At 42.4% G+C, this 23,528-nt stretch overlaps 1 protein-coding gene across 1 annotated transcript in view; it reads left to right on the plus strand.

The window, feature by feature from the left end:
* LOC308281749 (serum response factor-like) overlaps positions 1 to 17,107 on the plus strand; it is a 54,097-nt gene extending 36,990 nt beyond the window's left edge. Inside the window, exons 9-11 of the mRNA XM_080722034.1 lie at positions 907 to 983; positions 16,617 to 16,815; positions 16,864 to 17,107. Coding sequence (XP_080578160.1) covers positions 907 to 983; positions 16,617 to 16,715 — 176 coding nt within the window. The 3' untranslated portion in view covers positions 16,716 to 16,815; positions 16,864 to 17,107. The remainder of the gene's footprint in view (positions 1 to 906; positions 984 to 16,616; positions 16,816 to 16,863) is intronic.
* Positions 17,108 to 23,528: the final 6,421 nt, after the last annotated feature.

Raw genomic sequence — 23,528 nt, forward strand, 5'->3', positions numbered from 1 at the left:
ATTGCATTGGATTTGGTGTGCAAGGCTGTGCGGAATCGACGCTGCGGATCCAAAAAGGAGTCATAAAAGGAGTGATGAGTTTTATACCGCATGCGACAAGACTCACGAATCGAACTGGGTTCGATCGAGAAAAAAACGCACGGCGGCAGCCACTCGTCGCACGGCTAATTCGGAGCCGGTGTGCATGAGGTCATAGAGAATCATTGTTTTCTTTTCGAAAAATTATATTGTCCGTTTTATCCGTGCGGTTAAACGCGCCTGTGTGCAAAGGGCTTAAATCATCCCGTCATTCATATTTATCCCCCAATCTTCAAATACGGGACAAAGAGCGTCCCGTATCAGTTCAATATGGGACACGTCTTTTAGTTTCCAAAAACAGGACGATTGGTAACCCTATCCGTACTAGATTCCCCCGAACCACCTAAGCTGACTCCTTTCCAAGTGTAGGAGCAGCGGTTCTACTCCAAGTCTCTCTCGGGTGACTGACTATCTCTAAGTGAGATACCAGCCACCCGTCTGAGGAAACCCATTTCGACGGCTTGTACTGTTGCACTGGCCGTGCGCAGAGCACAACGTTGTCTCGGCGCAAACAAGGAAGTGTTGATCAAATAGAATCCATATCTGGTTACTGCATCGTCTATTTCTCGCTTCAAATGTTTTCAAAAAACATTCTTGAGAGCAACGTTTAGTTGTAAATGTCACTGTGTGTTTGTTTACATGGCTGACATGTTGGATACGGTACTAAATTCACACAGTGCAGCCTGAGTCCAGCAGGTGTTCTGAGCCTTTGATTAGGCAGTGGTCTGTTATCAAGAAATATCACACCGCTGATTTCAGCGATTGACCAATCAGAATCACGCATTCAAATAAGCCGTGTATTAATGTTCTTTATTGTTGTGTGTTTAGGAGGCGTGTCCCAGGTGTTTCTGACATCACTTCCTCCTGTCACTCAGATTCCGGTGTCTGCTGTTCAGCTGCATTCTGTAAGTACACACATTATCCCATTCACACATTATCCCATTCACACATTATCCCATTCACTCATTATCCCATTCACACATTATCCCATTCACACATTATCCCATTCACTCATTATCCCATTCACACATTATCCTATTCACTCATTATCCCATTCACTCATTATCCCATTCACATTATCCCATTCACACATTATCCCATTCACACATTATCCTATTCACTCATTATCCCATTCACTCATTATCCCATTCACATTATCCCATTCACACATTATCCCATTCACACATTATACCATTCACACATTATCCCATTCACACATTATCCCATTCACATTATCCCATTCACACATTATCCCATTCACACATTATCCCATTCACACATTATCCCATTCACATTATCCCATTCACACATTATCCCATTCACACATTATCCCATTCACACATTATACCATTCACACATTATCCCATTCACACATTATCCCATTCACACATTATCCCATTCACACATCCCATTCACACATTATCCCATTCACATTATCCCATTCACACATTATCCCATTCACACATTATCCCATTCACACATTATCCCATTCACACATTATCCCATTCACACATTATCCCATTCACACATTATCCCATTCACACATTATCCCATTCACACATTATCCCATTCACACATTATCCCATTCACACATTATCCCATTCACACATTACATTATCCCATTCACACACATTATCCCATTCACACATTATCCCATTACATTATCCCATTCACACATTATCCCATTCACACACACATTATCCCATTCACACACACATTATCCCATTACATTATCCCATTACATTATACCATCACATTATCCCATTCACTCATTATCCCATTCACACATTATCATTATCCCATTCACACATTATCCCATTCACACATTATCATTATCCCATTCACACATTATCCCATTCACACATTATCATTATCCCATTCACACATTATCCCATTCACACATTATCCCATTCACACATTATCCCATTCACACATTATCCCATTCACACGTTATCACACATTATCCCATTAACACATTATCCCATTCACATTATCCCATTACATTATCCCATTCACACATTATCCCATTCACATTATCCCATTACATTATCCCATTCACACATTATCCCATTCACATTATCCCATTACATTATCCCATTACATTATCCCATTCACACATTATCCCATTCACATTATCCCATTACATTATCCCATTCACACATTATCCCATTCACACATTATCCCATTCACATTATCCCATTGCATTATCCCATTGCATTATCCCATTCACACATTATCCCATTCACACATTATCCCATTCACACATTATCCCATTCACACATTATCCCATTACATTATCCCATTCACACACTATACCATTCACACATTATCCCATTACATTATCCCATTCACACACTATACCATTCACACATTATCCCATTCACACATTATGCCATTCACACATTATCCTATTCACACATTAACCCATTCACACATTATCCCATTCAGAACTGTAAGTAGCTCACAGTGCGGCACCAAGTGCCGCGCTGCGAGCTTGTAGATCTGCTATTTTTTTTAAATCGCGAACATTTGAATTTTGAGCCGATTTTGAGCTGTGTCTTTTGAATCCTTCTAAGGTTTTTTGAGCAATGTCAGCAATCTGGCTATAGCCATCATCAAAGAAAAGATCCTTTTCACTTAACCGGAGCTCAGTCAGTCTGTTCTTGAGAGACTACTATGTCAGTGGTTCATGTGAAGGACCCCCAAAATGATATGTATTTGGCCACGGACCCCATCTCAAAATATTTAGTTCCAGGGACCCACCCAGAAGCAAAATTTGAGTTACAAACGTTCGCTTAAAAAAATACATGTATTCAAAGATTTTGCACACATTTTCACGACTTTTTCAAAAATAGCAGATCTACAAGCTCGACCTGTGAGCTTGTAGATCTGCTGTTTTTCAATAGTTAAAGCATTCAATAATCACAGGCCTAAATGGGTTATAGATTAATAATAAGATGTTGAATAGCTATCAAAAGGCAATATAATGTCTTCAGTTGCATAATTTGCACATAGCCTATACATATTACTATGATAGAACATAATATGCATACATATCACTCTGGCATTTTTAATATTAGGAATCGCAGGATATCCTTCTGAGTTTCTTTCAGTCTCTCATTTTAGCCACACACATTTTTCCTTCCTTTTGATTGATTGATTGAAGACTTTATTAGAAGTTTGCATAGGAAAAGGTACAGTTTCATGACGGTACAGTTCACTGGTACAAGGTCTACTAAAAGGAGATCCTAGAAAATACTACGCTTATTTCCACAGGAAACCATTGAAGTATCTCATATAACATTGAATGACAGACGGATAAAACACAGTACTATGCAATAGATATAATCAGGAAAAAAAGGGGAAAAAGAAAAATAAATATATACAAACATAATTCAAAGAAGGGTCAGGGGAGGGTAGGGCTGGGCTATGTTTGTTTTTACCAGTTGCGAATGGCTGCAGCCTGTAAGTGGCGTTTCAGGGTGATTTTAAAGGATGCTAGGGATCCACACTCCTTTAAGACCTTCGGTAGGGCGTTCCACATTTTGGGTGGGGGGTGCACCGTGTGTCTGTACTCCATTCAACAGTACAGAGTACAGTGTGTGTCTGTATTCTATTCCAGGGGTTTTCAGAGTGGGTGACGGGGCACCCTGGGGTGCCGTGACGGCAGTCCAGGGGTGCCGCGAGATAAATTGATAATATTTGGAATTTACTTGAAAATATATTTAGTATCATTTTAAACTTTAAGTACAAAGTTATTTTCGGTCAGTTCTAACCAAAATGTCTATTATCTCAACGTTTTCCTCGCAACATAATCGCTAAAATATTGTCACTGTCGGGCAGAAACCTTGTGTCTCCACGTTTAAAATGTGTACGTCTTTTGGTAAAGCAAAGCCCAAGACTGTCGCACAAAACTAGTGAAAACAGCCGATCTACAAGCAGGCGTTGTGTGCTTGTAGATCTGCTGTTTTCACTAGTTTTGTACATTAACGAACGGTTTTGGACAAACAAGGTTTCCAACCGACAACGACGATATGCTATAAATATAAGGTGCTGGGAGTGATAATGTAGGGGTGCCTCGGATTAAACAAATATTTATGGGGTGCCCTGAGACAAAAAAGTTTGGGAACCCCTGCTCTATTCAACCGTACAGAGTACAGTGTGTGTCTGTGTGGAGCTGCTCTGTTTGAGACCCATTCTTGGACTGTGCTGTTTGTGTATGTCTTATACGTAGCGTGAGTGCGTGCGTTACTATGCGTGCGTGTGTGGGTATGTAGCCTGAGCATGAGCTGCAGTACCGCTGTGGTGAACCAAGTGGCGCTGTTGCGTCACACGCGCACACGCTCAACCCTGAAATGAACTGCTACACACACATGGCCACGCACACACACACACACACACACACACACACACACACACACACAGGCACACGCACCACCGCTCACTTTAAACTTGGGTTAGATTTTTTTTAATTATAGTATACAGTTTTTATAGTGTAGTTTGTTAATTATTTTTGGTGCAGTATATATATATATATATATATATATATATATATATATATATTTTTTTTTTTTTTAGCTAGTCACGTCACTGCCACCTGGGGACGGTGAAGTGATGAGCTATAAAAACTGGTCAAACATAATAATGAGAGAAATAATATTACCAGTAAGACTCCCTAATCGGGAGATAAGCGACCGTAAGGTCAATACACAAACTTTAGAAGGCAATCGTAGCCAATCAGGAGGGAATATGGGAAATGGGACAGATCCATGTTGATGACATGACTTTAGAGATACTGTGTACCGCTTTGCGTGATTTTAGGCCAAAATCTGTAGGAGCAGTGTCCAAAAATGTGTTTTGCAAAAATCTGCCTGATGGTGGCGCTAGAAGAGGGCCATGTGAGAAATCAGGGGTGGAGGTTGTGGTTTTGCCAGCCAAGGAGTGTGTGTGCAAAGTTTGGCATGGATAGGGGCAACGGTGCTGGAGATAAGAGTAGGGCCCAAAAGTGTGACGTGACAGACTGACAGACTGACTGACTGACGGAGGGACAGCCGGTGGAGCTTTGCATTGTACCTTGCGACCTAACGGTCGCAATAAGAAATACCGTATTGTACCGAATATAAGACAACTCTGATTATAAGACGACGTCCATTTTTCAAGACTCATTTTTGGAAAACATGAATGTAAAACAAGCCTACACAGGTCAAAGGTTAGGTCACAGACATTTTAGACCGAGGAAGTTTGACCTGAAGGTCAAGGTTAAATGTATCCCCTGATCAAGCATGCTGGCTCTATTAGCTCAATGGTAAAACAAAATAATCAGGAAATGAGTTTCAACACGGCGGTAGAAAATTAAGCTTTAAATTTATAGTAGGATATTTATTTTTATACAAACCTGCTGGACCGTGGGATAACAATGCTGGAGCGTGGGATCACGCTTGGATCGCCGCTTCCGATTCGCTTTCAGAACGTTACATCTTTACTAACCATCCATTGGTCAGAGTAATCGCTCCCCCCAGGCCGTGGGATGTAGTGTGAGCGTAGCCTATGGGCCAATCAGAGCTCCAACGCTTCTTCCAGGCTATGGGACGTAGTGAGTGGAGGTTAGGCCTGCATCTTGGTTGTGCTTGAATTTAGTTTTTTTCTTTTTCGGAATGCTTTTAAGTGTTTGCTGACAACTTTGTCGTCGGATGACTTTTCACGTCATTCAGACCAAAGACGGTAAGTTTAAACATACTAGCTACGTAGTTGCAACGTGAAGCTATGCTAACCGGGAAGCTAGCTAGCAGCTGTTTCATTAAGCACAGTAACATTACGGTTGAAAGCAACAAGCTAACGTTAGCCTAACGCCTTGCTGTGTGTAGCGTTCTTGCTGTTGACTGTTGACGTTAACTAGCGATAGCATGGCGATTGCGTAGCCTTTTGCATGGCATTAATACATGTTATTGTTACCGATATTAAGAGGTTATTATGGGATGGCGTGTTGTTTTTCAGCAGGAGGGCGTGGCCTCAAGCGACCCGGCAGGACTGAAGAAGAAGAGAAGAAGAAAACAGGGTGAGTGGATCCAACAGGGTGGAACCGGAGTCTGACTCTGGAAATGTGGGTTTTTATCAAACTGTCAGAGCTGATATTATACAATCACAAAACCAGCGGTTCTCTAAACCAATCGGGAGATAAGCGACCGTCACGTCGCATACACAAACTTTAGAAGGCAATGGTAGCCAATCAGGAGGGAATATGGGAAATGTGACAGATCCATGTTGATGACATCTGGAACAGGCCAAAATCAGGAGCAGTGTCCAAAAATGTGTTTTGCAAAAATCGGCCTGATGGTGGCGCTAGAAGAGGGCCATGTGAGAAATCAGGGGCGGAGGTTGTGGTTTGCCATCCAAGGAGTGTGTGTGCAAAGTTTGGCATGGATAGGGGCAACGGTGCCAGAGATAAGAGTAGGGACAAAAGTGTGACATGACGGACAGACTGACTGACGGAGGAGCTTTTCATAGTAACTGCGACCTAACGGTCGCAACAATCTACTACTTACCTGTAGTATGGCCACATGACTGGTGCCATACAGAGGTGTTGTTGGCTGGATTATTCATGAAGCTTTCCCGGAAGAGAAAGATCCCATGATTGGCCACTAGTTGCGCTGTTTTCCCCCCGCAAGGTACCAAAAATAATATTTCTCCATTGGACCCCATTAATTTTCCTCTTTGATTTTCGAACCTTAATAAACATCGTCGTAAATACTTTATGATTCCTGTCGCTAGTGAAAAACTGCCTTTCAATTAGCATGGTATGCGTTTTGTGCAAATATGGTCTCATTTATGTTAAACTTGATGATACAGTTGTGGGGGGCGTGGCCAACTAAACTGATACCAGCCGGCTGTGTTCTTCTTCGTGTGCTGTATTTCGGGAGGCTCCGACCACATTCTCCCATGTATCCCTGCGGTTGCACATGACCATTGGCAGCCAATAGCATTCCTTATGATTCCTGGGGTACCATTCAAACAATGATGGCAACACCCATACAAGGGACAAAAAAAGCGTAATTTTCGCCGCATAGAAACCAATGGCTTCGCACCGTCCATATTTGTTTTACAGTCTATGTTGCCATACCTTCGCTTTAGCTTTTGCCCTCCTGGCTCCCAAGTTGTGGAATAAACTCCCTGTCGCACTTAGAACAACGGACTCACTCGCTAGCTTTCACCGTGGACTGAAGACTCACCTTTTCAGACTCCACCTAAATCCTTAGCACTACAGAAAAAAAATCAATGACCGACCATACATGAAGCTAGTTAGCATTTGTTTTTTAGGTTTTTAGAACTTTGATTATATTGTGTTTTTTCTAGATAGATATCCATTTGCATTTGTTATATTGCTGTTGATGTACTGACATATTATCTTGTTTATTATTGTGATGTTTTTATCTGCTTATTGTAAGTGGCTTTGGATTAAAAGCGTCTGCTAAATGGATTAAAAGCGTCAGCTAAATGGATTAAAAGCGTCAGCTAAATGGATTAAAAGCGTCAGCTAAATGGATTAAAAGCGTCAGCTAAATGGATTAAAAGCGTCAGCTAAATGGATTAAAAGCGTCAGCTAAATGGATTAAAAGCGTCAGCTAAATGGATTAAAAGCGTCAGCTAAATGGATTAAAAGCGTCAGCTAAATGCCTAAACTGTAAACTGTAGCTGAAATGACGCCACTGCGTGCTAACGCCTCTGCTCTCTGTCGTTTGATTGACAGCGTCCGCCGACACCAAGAGGATGAGCTGGGTGACGGAACCTCTGCCCGTGACCTTCGACCCCAGCGAAACCCCGCCCCCTTCCTCCACCACCTCACCGCGGAGCGGCGGCGCGGCAGAGAACACCACCTTCAGCAAGAGCACCATCAGGCTGGGCCTGAGCCGAGGCAGCTCCATGGGCTGGGTGGTGAAGGACCTGTAGTACCACACATCACCTCCAGGGGGCTGGGTGGTGAAGGACCTGTAGTACCACACATCACCACCAGGGGGCTGGGTGGTGAAGGACCTGTAGTAGTCCAGGCGTTTAGGGTGGAATCGTGCACTTTATGATAGAAGCATGACATTTGGCACACAGTTAGAACAGGCCATAGGGAAATTTTTGGCAATAGGGATATCACAGATTTGTCTTGGGAAACTTGTGGGAGCCAATCAAAGTTGGGCTCTCTTAGACTTTACTATAGAGTAAAATAATACAAAAAATAAATATTGCTTAAGTAGCATGTGAGGGGTCAAATTAGGTGTTTTTCGGGATTCTGAATCCAATGCAAGCATTTGTTTTGCAGGAAAAACATTCCTTGGGCTAAAAACGGACCCCATAAAACCATGGTTTAGTGATGAGTCATCACTTTTCACAGTTTTGCGGCGGCCGTTTCTCGGAGAGGTATGTTTTTCATGCAAAACCAATGCTTAAATTGGATTCAGAATCCCGAAAAACACCTAGTTTGACCCCTCACATGCTACTTAAAGCATATTTATTTTTTTGTATTATTGTACTGTAAGGTAAGGTCTATGAGAGCCCAACTTTGATTGGCTCCCACAAGTTTCCCAAGACAAATCTGTGATGCCCCTATTGCCAAAAATGTTCCCTATGGCCTGTTCTGTGTGCCAAATGTCATGCTTCTATCATAAAGTGCACGATTTTTGCCTGAAACGCTCTGACTATAGTACCCACACATCGCCACCAGGGGGCTGGGTGTGGTAAAGGACCTGTAGTACCACACAGTGCCACCAGGGGGTGGAGTTTGCTCTGGAACAGTTGGAGAGCACAGAGCCAAACAGCGTAGTGTGACTTTCCCTCTCCGCATGTAGATCTGCTATTTTCACAATAGAACCGTGTTATACAAAACGTAATGCCTCAACTCTTAGTGCTCGTCGGGGGGGGGGGGGGGGGGGGGGGATATGATTATTTTGGAGGTCAGTGCCTGAAGAGGTTGAGAACCACTGCTATAGCCGATCTACAAGCTCACGACGTGCTGACGCAATGCGGCTCGTGGTGAGCTACTTGTAGATCGCCTATTTTCCGCTACTTATTTTTTCTAATTTAATAAGGAATTAGTTTGAATCCTTTTTGAATAACTGTGATTTCTTTAGATTTTTTCCTGACATTTTTTAATACCTTTGAAGTAATAATGATGATAAACACAAAATAAAGTCATATTTCTGGCGACCCGCCACGTGTCCGGGAGCCACCGCTCCAGAGGACACGCAGGGACAACACATGACCACTAGGGGGCGCTAGGGAAGGACAGCAGAGGACGACACATGACAACCTGAGCCAAATGGGCCTTTTTTTCTTTTTAGTTTTTTAGTTTTTTTTTTTGTTTTTTGTTTGTTTGTTTGTTTTTTCGGTGCTAACCGCTCCTACATCTGGCCTTGTGTGTATGTCCGTACGATCACGGAACTCCATGTATGGAGATAACGGACGTCACGGACAGAACGGCCCATATTAGGAGATATTCACGTGTGTCGTCGTGTTTGCGCTCACTTGGCCTGGTATCATTCAAACATGACACACGCACACAGGCGAGTTTATTTATTCATTGTTTGTATGATGATATTTATTTAGAAATAGGACGAAACAGGAAGTTCATCTCAACGGAAGCAGAAACATGCTGTCCTTTATTTCATTTGTTTTACTACTTAAAGGAGTAGTTCACCCTCAAAATGACTTTTTTTCCCTATTGATTACTCACGCCATGGAGACTTGAGTTCAATAATTTTTATTTTTATTTCTGGCCCATCCGGAATCAATGTCGGTAAATTTACTATAATTCATTTTTTGTCTTAGGAATGCGACAAATACAAAAATAAATCATTCAATTCAAAGTGTCCATGGTGTGAGTAAACAATAGAAAAGGAAAAAAGTCATTTTGGTGGGTGAACTACTCCTTTAACCCCAGCATCCCCTATTCGGGGGGGGGGGGGGGGGGGGCAGGGTCTATTCTGATTGGTCTTTTGCCCAAAATTGCCAATTACAAGCTCGCAATGAGAGGTGAGCTTGTAGATCAGCTAGTATTGGGGGAGGAGATGGTAGGTGGGGTTTGGGAAAGAACAGGTTTATTTAAATAAAGAGATGGTAGGTGGGGTTTGGAAAAGAACAGGTTTATTTAAATAAAGCAGATGCTGTTTCTGAGTTGAGACTGTAGTGTAAGGGGGGTCAGGGGGTCAAGGGTCAAAGGTCAGCCGCTTGGCCACTTAAATTATCGCCCTGTTTTCATTTGACCTTGTCGGACTCGTCGTAGGACACTGTCACGCTCGGGTGTCCCGGAAATAATCTGATTTACAAGCCATGTGTGACATGCTGTGATCCCAGAGCAAATATATCCGATTTGACTTGTTTTATTTCATTTTATTGTTTTGTATTTATTCTTTTTGAAATGTTTTGCCCATAAACGACGCCAAAATAATATGAAGAGTGTCGTCAGTGTGTTGGAGTTTATGGACGTTTAAAACCTGGACAGGAACAAACCACTTGATGTCCAAGGTCTACTGCAGGGTTCCCCGATAGGCGGCCCGCGGGCCAATCTGCGGCCCGCGGGGGGGCTACTGTCTGGCCCCCACCAACCCCAGTAATAATGGTGGTATAAGAGCAGCAACAACACTAGTATATCGTCATTGTCGGGTGGAAAACCCGTATCTCAAAATGTGTATGTTCTTTCGTAAAGTAAAGCCCTGCTTCATCAAACAAGGCTGTCGCACAAAAGTAGTGAAAACCGCTGATCTACAAGCACACAACGCCTCACGGTGCGAGGCGTTGTGTGCTTGTAGATTGGCTGTTTTCACTAGTTTAAATAATTTTTAAAATGATAAATGCGAAACGAACGGTTTTGGACATACAAGATTTTCACCCGACAACGACGATATCTGAACTGTCGCTGGAGTAGCGGGAACGCCACCGTCGCCCCCTGCAATGTTGTGGCCCTCGGCTTGGTACCCTAGACATAATTCAATGTTGTGGCCCTCGGCTTGGTACCCTAGACATAATTCAATGTTGTGGCCCTCAACTTGGTACCCTAGACATAATTCAATGTTGTGGCCCTCGGCTTGGTACCCTAGACATAATTCAATGTTGTGGCCCTCGGCTTGGTACCCTGGACGTAATTTGGCCCTTGGGGAAAACTAATTGGGGAAACCTGGTCTACTGTATATCAGGGATACAGGATTCATCAGAGCGCTGCTGTTGCCTGATATTAACCGCAAAATCTGTCAAATCTGCTAACTGGAAAATCACGATATTTGAGCCAACATTTTGATTTGATTGTTATTTTATAATATTTATGTTTTGAATGTGAAGCTGGCGGGGGAGAAAAAAATAAGCCTTTTTTGTGATGATTATGCAAGGCTGCAGATTTAATCAGTGTTTTCTTTTCTTCAAATTTTTCAAGGAGAATCTTTTTTTTTTTTCAACAGGCTAAGAAAACCTGCAGAACCAATGAAAGAGTTGTCTTTACTAAAGCTGTGGTGATGTTTTCAGCAGGGCTATTAAACCATGGTATAAAACTATGTCTTTACTACAGCTGTGATGTTGTTTTCAGCAGGTTTAATAAACCATGGTATAAAACTATGTATTGTGTTTGTGTTGGTCTTTGTCTCCACATCCACCATAGGGGTGCCACAATACTGAACCCAACCGGTATACCGAACCGAATGGCCCTGTACCGAATCGAACAGCCCATACCGAATGAACCGAATGTCTTTATTTTTTTGGGTGTGGCCACATAAAAACATAATGTTAACTCTTTCTGTACACTTTTTTTTGGAGAAAGTCTTCCTCCTAGTAAAATCATAATAACTGATTATGTTTTAGGGGGGGAAACAAATGATTGCACCCCATCTTTAAAATTAACTGAACATTTTGGATTCTTTACTTTTTCATTTTCAATTTTTACTGTACCGAAACCGTGAGCCAAAAACTGAGATACGAACTGAACCGTGGGTTGACTGAACCGTGGCACCCCTAATCCACTGTCACATTTTACTGTAAAAACTGGTGTAAATTCAACCAGTGTTGATTTTGTCAACTAAAACTGAGTAAAAATGTTTGTCGACTGCGTTTTTTTCACTGACGAAAACTAGATAAAAACTAAAAAACTAAGCTGTGATGACTAAAATTAAGACTAAATGTATTGACAATTTCGTCAACAAAATAAAAACTAGACTAAAACGTTAGGGAGGGACTAGTGGAGAAGAGAGTCATTTTATGTTTGGTTGCTCTCAGGTGTTGTGTGCTGAAAATAGACGCGTTGTGAGCTTGTAGATTTGCTATTTTCAGTACACAACCAAGTGTAAAATCAGTCATTAGGATGCCATCAAGGCCTGCCAAAATACATTTCAGTTGACTAAATCAACTAGATTTAGTCGCCTAAAAACATGATATTTTGTCGACTAATTAAGACTAAAACTAAAACTTTTCAGGTGACTCAATTATGACTAAACTTAAATGACATTTTATGCAAAAGACTAAAACTAAATCAAAATGTGCTGTCAAAAACTACATTGAATTCAACCCTACTGGAAACCTAAAGCATATTAATTATAGTATGACAATAATTCTCTTGAATATTTATATTGTTCCAATATGGAATCTATGGGAAGTACAACACATCGTGAGCTTGTAGATCTGCTATTTTTTGGCAAGGAGATTTGGTGTAGAAGATTTCACCAAGTTCCGTGCAACTCGGGTCTGTTTTAGCAAGTCTGGTTTAAAAGGAGTGGTCATTATCAGAACCGTCACAGCAAGTCTGGTTTAAAAGGAGTGGTCATTATCAGAACCGTCACAGCAAGTCTGGTTTAAAAGGAGTGGTCATTATCAAGTCTGGTTTAAAAGGAGTGGTCATTATCAAGTCTGGTTTAAAAGGAGTGGTCATTATCAAGTCTGGTTTAAAAGGAGTGGTCATTATCAGAACCGTCACAGCTTGTCTGTCTGTCCGGTCGTCCGTCTGTACGGGTAACACCTGACACACGGTGTGGTTCCCCTGACACATCACTGTGACGTCACAGTGATGTCAGGTACTCAAGAGCAGGGGTCATAGACATAGAAAGGTAGACGCCTCCTTCGGCTAGGGGGCGTATGCATTTAGCAACCAAGGGAATCTTCATCACTTCCGTGTTCATTGCTTCCGCGTGCGTCACACATAGGGACGTTGCCAGGCCAATCAGAGGCAGGTGGGGGCGGGTCTTTACGTATGCAGCCTGTAAGAACAGCTGAGCAGCGCAACATCGGAACTGGCTCTGTTGAAATGAATTGTGGTCCTTGGATAAGTCCCGGAAAAGTCGTGCTGTGATTGGCCAGTAGTCACTTTGACTGACAGCGTTCCCTTGGTTTTTCCAGGAAGTCCGGACTAGATCTTTTGCACATCGCTCCAATGAACTGCAGAGGCGAACGAGGCATCTAGCTCTTTATATCTGTGGCAGGGATCTCCATATATGGGCATAAACAGGTGACACCACAGTGATATCAGATACTCAGAGCAGGGATCGCCATATATGAGCACAAAAGGGATTCTGTTAGGACTTCATATGGAAATGGCCGTATATGGAGGACATTGTCCACATATATACCACACTAACAATTCATATATGGCCAAGATAGATGGCCAAGACAGCCCATTTCTGTGGGGCTGGTTCTACATACAGGGATCTCCATGTATGGGCATAGCTTGTCGCCCTGAGGACTCTTATTTGTATTATTAATAGGAAAATGATGCTGGCCTTAAAATTGGTATCGAACCGATATTTATATAAACACGCATCCCATGACATAGCAACAGTGATGAAGGGCTGTGGGAGTTGGAACTATTTAAACAGATTCTTATTTAAAATCTCCACTGCAGTTGGCACAAATGATGTCTTGTAACCCTTCTTCTTGGCTAGAGGTACCCTAAAGGTCCGTACACACTGAGGGCCAATTGGCGAATAGCGAATTAGCATATAATTCGCCTTTTTTTAAAAACCTTATAAAGTCAATGGAAGCATCCACACCAAAAGCGAATTTCAAAAAAGCGAAAAGGCGTCTGTTTTTTATTCGCCCTTGTGTCGAATTTAGCGAACGTTCAAAGGCTCCTGCCTGATGGTAACCGCTCAAAATGAAGGGCGATACTGTACCCCTCTGGGGAACATGCACTGGGATTACCCGTATTACCCGTCTATTTTCGAACTGTTTTCATATATACGGCGCACCGGACTATAAGGCGCACATAATAGACGCTACCGTTGCGTTATGCATCCAACAGATGGAGCTGTGCTAAAGGGAATGTCAATGTCCATATATAAGGCGCACTGGACTATAAGGCGCACTGTTGTTTTGTGAGAAAATTAAAGGCTTTTAAGTGCGCCTTATAGTCCGGTAAATACAGTAATTCACCTTTTATTTGCAGAGCTGCATATCCGGTACCATTTAAACCCTCTATTGGTAAAACATACTTATAATATACCTACTTAATATACCTACTTAATATACCTACTTAATATACCTACTTAATATACCTACTTAATACAGTCTTTTTTTCACTCTCTACTAAATCTCTTTGCCCAAAAAATAGCCGATTTACAAGCTCACAACGCGTCGCAACACAGCGCTTTGTGAGCTTGTAGATCTGCTATTTGTTTGGGGGGCAAATGTTCCGCTCCAGGAGAATGGATGTTGGGGATATTTTGATTGATTGATTGATTGATTGATTGAAGACTTCATTAGAAGTTTGCATACAGCGGCGTCAGTTCAGAAAAGGCTAAGGTATGGCAACATGACTGGTGTCTTGTGCAAGACACCAGTCATGTTGCCATACCTTAGCAACAGGCACGATTACAGTACATTTTATTATTTCCTCCCTGTAGCCAAGGTATGGCAGCTGCCATAGCTTGCCATACCCAATTGACGCCTCTGTTTGCATAGGAAAAGGTACAGTTTCATGATGGTACAGTTCACTGGTACAAGGTCAACTAAAAGGAGATCCTAGAAAAGACTAAGCTTATTTCCACAGGAAACCATTGAAGTATCTCATACAACATTGAATTGAGAAGCGAAGCCATGTCGTCATTTGTGCGTAATGTCGCCCTCTAGGGGGTTCATGCTGGTATTGTTTTGTATTGAAATCGCCATTGGGGAATCTGCGATCGGCGCATATAAGGACTGTGTTAAAAAAATAATCACACCATGTGCGCGTTTCTGTCAGCGGGGGGGTTCTGCATAGTTTATGATATTCATTCATATCTGATATAGCCTGTGTAACTCGTTTCTAGCGTTTATTGTGTTACTCTTTGGATAAATCTGTACATTTCCACCTTAGTCGATGCTTCATATCCATTTGGGTCAATCCGAGAGCATGGTGTGTTTATATTTTTAACACAGTTCTTATATGCGGTGATCGCAAATTCACCAATGGCGATTTGAATACAAAACAATACCAGCATGAACCCCGTAGAGGGCGACATTTCACGCCATTTCACGGAAGTGACATCACACTTCGCTAGTCAATGGCAGACAGATATAACACAGTACTATGCAGTAGATATAGTCAGGAAAAAAGGGGAAAACATTTAAATAAAAACATACAGTAGGTAAATACAAAGAGGGGGCAGGGGAGGGTAGGGCTGGGCTAGGTTTGTTTTTACCAGTTGTGAACGGCTGCTGCCTGTAAGTGGCTTTTCAGGGCGATTTTAAAGGATGCTAGCGATCCACACTCCTTTATGGCCTTCGGTAAGGCGTTCCACATTTCGGTGGTATAGCAGAAGAACGAGTTTGACCCTTTGTTTGAGTTGACTCTGGGTTGAACGTGGGGTCAAACTCATATCGTAATTCATGTTTTCTTTGGTCACAATAACCGTGATGTGAAATGTATATATCGTCCCATTAATAGTTACCAGTAAGACTCCCTAATTGGGAGATAAGCGACCGTCAGGTCGCAGCGTGATTTTAGGGCAAAATGTGTAGGAGCAGTGTCCAAAAATGTGTTTGAAAAAATCGGCCAGAAGGTGGCGCTATATGGGACAGATCCATGTTGATGACATGAGTGTAGAAATACTGTGTACCGATTTGTGTGATTTTTATTGCAAAATCTGTAGGAGCAGTGTCCAAAAATGTGTTTGAAAAAATGGGCCTGATGGTGGCGCTATATGGGACAGATTCATGTTGATGGCTCTCTTGGCGCCGCCGAGGCGGACGCGTGGGTACCGGCCCCGGCTCTCCCGGTCGCTCCTAGCCCGAGTTACGGCATTTGGTCATTTTTGCACTTTTTGGGGGGTCCCTGGAGCTCCGGGGGTCCCTGGAGGGGTGGAGGTTGTGGATTGGCAGGCAAGGAGTGTGTGTGCAAAGTTTGGCATGTATTGGGGCAACGGTGGCGGAGATATGAGTTGGGGAAAAGTGTGACGTGACGGACAGACTGACTGACAGACTGACAGACAGCCGGTGGAGGTTTTGGTAGTAACTGCGACCTGACGGTCGCCATAAATGCCTGTTAAAAAACTAGAAATGAGACCAACAAGTTTTTATTTGATGTATTTTTTTTTATCCTCATCTAGATGGTGATTGGTCAGCAGCAGGCCAGTGGGAGTGGCAGCAGCAACCTGACAGAGCTGCAAGTGGTCAACCTAGATGTCAATCACAGCAAGGACGACTGACCCCGCCCCCTCTCTATCTACAGACTGTTTCACACACACACGCGCGCGCGCACAAATATTCACGCGGTACGTGTGTGTGTGTGTGTGTGTGTGTGTGTGTGTGTGTGTGTGTGTGTGTGTGTGTGTGTGTGCGTGTGCCTGCGTGCAGCGCTGTTGTGTGTGTGTGTGTGTGTGTGTGTGTGCGTGCGTGCGTGTGTGCGTGCGTGCGTGTGTGTCCGTCAGAGTATTTGCACACATTGGCTGTGCAGTCAAGGTTTAAGGTATTTGAGTTTTATCGTGTTTAATATTTTATATGAATGTATTAATTATTATTATTACTATTATTAGATATCACAGTATGTTATGTTTCACTACCGAGTTCAGATCTCTCTCTCTCTCTCTCTCTCTCTCTCTCTCTCTCTCTCTCTCTCTCCCTCTACACACACACACACACACACACACACACACACACACACACACACACACACACACACACACACACACACATAGGGTTGTCACGATATGCCTAACCCACGATTCGATTCAACTTTCGATTCTAAGGTCACGATTCGATTTTCGATACGAGGATATCGTCACTGTTGGGCAGAAACCGCGTATTTCCAAGTTTCAAGTTTTTCAAGTTTCAAGGCCTTACTTTTCACCAAGTAAGGCCCTGCTTCATCATACAAGGCTGTCACACAAAAGTAGTGAAAACAGCCGATCTACAAGCACACAACGCCTCGCACCGCGAGGCGTTGTGTGCTTGTAGATCTGCTGTTTTCACTAGTTTAGTTCTTTTATAAAATGATACATACAAAACGAACGGTCTTGGACATACAAGGTTTCCACCCGACAACGACGATATACTATTCTTTGAACCTCCTTTTCCAGCACTGAGATCTATATTATGCTATTAATTTAAGCTATCGTCTTGATTTATCAAGAAAGACACTTGTTTCACTCTTTTTTTTCCTCTCCCCCGTCGGAAGCACACATGTGCTGGATGCACAGGAAAACATAAAGCCTTGTGGTTCGGACGTGCAGTTGGACGTGTGCTCATGCAGTCGTGCACAGAAGGGAATCGCGATTCGGGTAGTGATTTCGATTCACTGAATCGAACGTCAATTTCGGTTCAATTCGAATGGGAATCGTGACAGCCCTAATGTACACATATATATATATATATATATATACATACTGTATATAAACTGTCTACTGCTACTGAGGTTTGCTCATCAAAGCCAGTGTTCTGAGCCCTACGGATATAAAAATAGTTTTGAAGTAAATGCAGGCAATGTCTTTTTGAAGATTCACCTCAAAAATGAAATGAAACTGTTTTAGAGCTGGGATCGAAGCCCGGGCGTTACCGGCAGTTTTCTGTCCGACCCGAAACGACATGCGACCGTTAATTATGAATATGCGTCCGACCCTCTCCGCGTCCCGACACCAACGCAGCTACCCTTTTATTCCTAATCGAAGCCCGACCACCTATTAAGCAAACGCGTTTAATGCTGTCGATTAAACAATGATTTTCATTGCAGAGTGCCAGGTGTTTTTTTAGTCTTATTTGCGAGGCTAGAGTATGAGTAAAAGTCATCAGAGTATTTTTTTTGTTGCGATAATATTTTTCCTTCACTCAGAACAGAAAAATAACAATCGCGGCCATCAGTGCCGGTAGAGAAGGGCTCGTTTTAAACATGAACGTGAACATGAACCTGATCTGGGCTTAGATTACGAGATGAAATCCACTTTTGTGGATTTCATGTTGATTTTTTCAAGTCGTACACAAATGTTCTTGATTTTTTGGAAAAATAGCAAATGCGCTGTGAGCTTGTATATCTGCTATTTTTCAATAGTTAAAACATCAAATAATGGTTAAAGTATTAATGCGTACCCGGCCTAAATGGGTTTAGCAAATGCATCCGCCCGAGCCCGGTCTGTCGGTACCCGTCGGGTCCCGTGGGTTTTGGGCAGGGTATCCCAGCTCTAGTAGGGCTCTAGTACAGGGTTCCCCAATAGGCGGCCCGCGGGCCATTTGCGGCCCGCGGCGGGCTACTGTCTGGCCCCCACCAACCCCAGTAATAATGGTGGTATAAGAGCAGCAACAACACTAGTATATCGTCGTTGTCGGGTGGAAACCTTGTATGTCCAAAACCTTTCGTTTTGTATTTATCATCTAAAAAATGTACTCAACGCCTCGCATCGCGAGGCGTTGTGTGCTTGTAGATCTGCTGTTTTCACTAGTTTTGTGCGACGATCTTGTATGATGAAGCAGGGCTCCAAAAACGTACACATTTGAAACTTTGAGATACGAGGTTTCTGCCTGAGAGTGACGATATCTGAACTGTCGCTGGAGTAGTGGAAACGCCACCGTCGCCCCCTGCAATGTCGTGGCCCTCGGCTTGGTACCCTAGACATAATTCAATGTTGTGGCCCTCGGCTTGGTACCCTAGACATAATTCAATGTTGTGGCCCTCGGCTTGGTACCCTAGACATAATTCAATGTTGTGGCCCTCGGCTTGGTACCCTAGACATGATTCAATGTTGTGGCCCTCGGCTTGGTACCCTAGACATAATTCAATGCTGTGGCCCTCGGCTTGGTACCCTAGACATAATTCAATGTTGTGGCCCTCGGCTTGGTACCCTAGACATAATTCAATGCTGTGGCCCTCGGCTTGGTACCCTAGACATGATTCAATGTTGTGGCCCTCGGCTTGGTACCCTAGACATAATTCAATGCTGTGGCCCTCGGCTTGGTACCCTAGACATAATTCGGCCCTTGGGGAAAACTATTTGGGGAACCCTGCTCTAGTATAATGTACATGTTTAAGACAGTAACTGTACATAGACTTTATCCTCCTAGCATATCGTTGCTGTCGGGTAGAAACCATTTTTCAACTTTGTTTGTTTCAATAAATCAGTTCTATTGGACGTCTGTGTGTGGCTTTTACAGCATGTTCAACCAATGAAAAGCTTTAAAAAAGCTCCTCTCTAGGTCGTCCTCAGACGAGCCTTCCATCGTCGCTTCCAGTCATCCCGGTTCTCCATACATCTGGCCAGCTCGTTGCGCTCCTACGTCTTTCTTGAGTACATCCACGCATGTTATTGTGGGACGTCCTCGTGACCGGTGCCCACGTGTTGGTTCCCACAGCACCGGTTTGCTGGCAGGAAGCTCCTGATGTCTCTGGCAGTGTCCTGCTAGTCTCATTCTTCTGGCAGCAATTTTCTCGCTCACCCTTGGTATTCCCTCATACAGGTTCTTGTTGGTAACATGTGCACTCTTACTGATGTTAAGTACTGCACACAGCATTCTGGTGTAGCACCCGTCAAGCGACTTCTGCAGGGTTGGCTTCAGGGTCCAGCATTCACTGCCATAGAGGAGAACAGACTCCACCGCTGCAAAGAAGAAGCTGAGTTTGATTTGGCGGGGGAGGTTGGAGTCCTCTGACCAAATCTCCCAACTCCATTGGATCCCCAAACTGTGCGTCAAATCTCCTTTAACTCCAACTCAGTTGTTTTCTCCCAGTCTGACCTGATTAAAAGGTGGTGCCATAGTTTTGTACTTGTTGTATGTGTCTATGGAGTTAACATTACTCTAACAGACCCCCAGGTGTGGTTATAATATGTTTTGTATGTGTCTATGGAGTTAACATTACTCTAACAGACCCCCAGGTGTGGTTATAATATGTTTTGTATGTGTCTATGGAGTTAACGTTACTCTAACAGACCCCCAGGTGTGGTTATAATATGTTTTGTATGTGTCTATGGAGTTAACATTACTCTAACAGACCCCCAGGTGTGGTTATGTTTTGTATGTGTCTATGGAGTTAACGTTACTCTAACAGACCCCCAGGTGTGGTTATAATATGTTTTGTATGTGTCTATGGAGTTAACGTTACTCTAACAGACCCCCAGGTGTGGTTATAATATGTTTTGTATGTGTCTATGGAGTTAACATTACTCTAACAGACCCCCAGGTGTGGTTATAATATGTTTTGTATGTGTCTATGGAGTTAACGTTACTCTAACAGACCCCCAGGTGTGGTTATAATATGTTTTGTATGTGTCTATGGAGTTAACATTACTCTAACAGACCCCCAGGTGTGGTTTTGTTTTGTATGTGTCTATGGAGTTAACGTTACTCTAACAGACCCCCAGGTGTGGTTATAATATGTTTTGTATGTGTCTATGGAGTTAACGTTACTCTAACAGACCCCCAGGTGTGGTTATAATATGTTTTGTATGTGTCTATGGAGTTAACATTACTCTAACAGACCCCCAGATGTGGTTATAATATGTTTTGTATGTGTCTATGGAGTTAACATTACTCTAACAGACCCCCAGGTGTGGTTATAATATGTTTTGTATGTGTCTATGGAGTTAACATTACTCTAACAGACCCCCAGGTGTGGTTATAATATGTTTTGTATGTGTCTATGGAGTTAACATTACTCTAACAGACCTCCAGGTGTGGTTATAATATGTTTTGTATGTGTCTATGGAGTTAACATTACTCTAACAGACCCCCAGGTGTGGTTATAATATGTTTTGTATGTGTCTATGGAGTTAACATTACTCTAACAGACCCCCAGGTGTGGTTATAATATGTTTTGTATGTGTCTATGGAGTTAACATTACTCTAACAGACCCCCAGGTGTGGTTATAATATGTTTTGTATGTGTCTATGGAGTTAACATTACTCTAACAGACCCCCAGGTGTGGTTATAATATGTTTTGTATGTGTCTATAGAGTTAACATTACTCTAACAGACCCCCAGGTGTGGTTATAATATGTTTTATATGTGTCTATGGAGTTAACATTACTCTAACAGACCCCCAGGTGTGGTTATAATATGTTTTGTATGTGTCTATGGAGTTAACATCACTCTAACAGACCCCCAGGTGTGGTTATGTTTTGTATGTGTCTATGGAGTTAACATTACTCTAACAGACCCCCAGGTGTGGTTATGTTTTGTATGTGTCTATGGAGTTAACATCACTCTAACAGACCCCCAGGTGTGGTTATGTTTTGTATGTGTCTATGGAGTTAACATTACTCTAACAGACCTCCAGGTGTGGTTATAATATGTTTTGTATGTGTCTATGGAGTTAACATTACTCTAACAGACCCCAGGTGTGGTTATAATATGTTTTGTATGTGTCTATGGAGTTAACATTACTCTAACAGACCCCCAGGTGTGGTTATAATATGTTTTGTATGTGTCTATGGAGTTAACATTACTCTAACAGACCCCCAGGTGTGGTTATAATATGTTTTGTATGTGTCTATGGAGTTAACATTACTCTAACAGACCCCCAGGTGTGGTTATAATATGTTTTGTATGTGTCTATGGAGTTAACATTACTCTAATAGACCCCCAGGTGTGGTTATAATATGTTTTGTATGTGTCTATGGAGTTAACATTACTCTAACAGACCCCCAGGTGTGGTTATAATATGTTTTGTATGTGTCTATGGAGTTAACATCACTCTAACAGACCCCCAGGTGTGGTTATGTGTTGTATGTGTCTATGGAGTTAACATTACTCTAACAGACCTCCAGGTGTGGTTATAATATGTTTTGTATGTGTCTATGGAGTTAACATTACTCTAACAGACCTCCAGGTGTGGTTATAATATGTTTTGTATGTGTCTATGGAGTTAACATTACTCTAACAGACCTCCAGGTGTGGTTATAATATGTTTTGTATGTGTCTATGGAGTTAACATTACTCTAACAGACCCCCAGGTGTGGTTATAATATGTTTTATATGTGTCTATGGAGTTAACATTACTCTAACAGACCCCCAGGTGTGGTTATAATATGTTTTGTATGTGTCTATGGAGTTAACATTACTCTAACAGACCCCCAGGTGTGGTTATAATATGTTTTGTATGTGTCTATGGAGTTAACATTACTCTAACAGACCCCCAGGTGTGGTTATAATATGTTTTATATGTGTCTATGGAGTTAACATTACTCTAACAGACCCCCAGGTGTGGTTATAATATGTTTTGTATGTGTCTATGGAGTTAACATTACTCTAACAGACCTCCAGGTGTGGTTATAATATGTTTTGTATGTGTCTATGGAGTTAACATTACTCTAACAGACCCCCAGGTGTGGTTATAATATGTTTTATATGTGTCTATGGAGTTAACATTACTCTAACAGACCCCCAGGTGTGGTTATAATATGTTTTGTATGTGTCTATGGAGTTAACATTACTCTAACAGACCCCCAGGTGTGGTTATAATATGTTTTGTATGTGTCTATGGAGTTAACATTACTCTAACAGACCCCCAGGTGTGGTTATAATATGTTTTATATGTGTCTATGGAGTTAACATTACTCTAACAGACCCCCAGGTGTGGTTATAATATGTTTTGTATGTGTCTATAGAGTTAACATTACTCTAACAGACCCCCAGGTGTGGTTATAATATGTTTTATATGTGTCTATGGAGTTAACATTACTCTAACCTGGAATCACTTCCTACTTCTGTCTTTTGATCTGGTCGGGAGCGGATGGTGTCCGACGTCATTTTGTAGTAAAAAAAGTCAACTTTGGCCGGAAACAACAAACCGGAATCAGTTTTAACTCAAAACAATTCCCTGCGTTGAATGATATCGTTTTAGTACCTACCCAATAAAAACCCTAGCCTCGCAAGCCATCCCGAGCTACGTCATCACCAATGTGCTTCCTTTCTCGGTCTGGTGTCCCTCCCATTGAGCCTCTTTATTAGCCATTTTTTTCTAATTTTCAATCAAAAGGCTGCATTTCAAGCGAACCCGCCTCACACCGCTCCTGATTGGTCGAGCGGCTGCTACAGC

Source organism: Nannobrachium achirus (genome assembly GCF_963921795.1).
Source record: "Nannobrachium achirus genome assembly, chromosome: 3".
Classification (NCBI taxonomy): Eukaryota; Metazoa; Chordata; class Actinopteri; order Myctophiformes; family Myctophidae; genus Nannobrachium; species Nannobrachium achirus.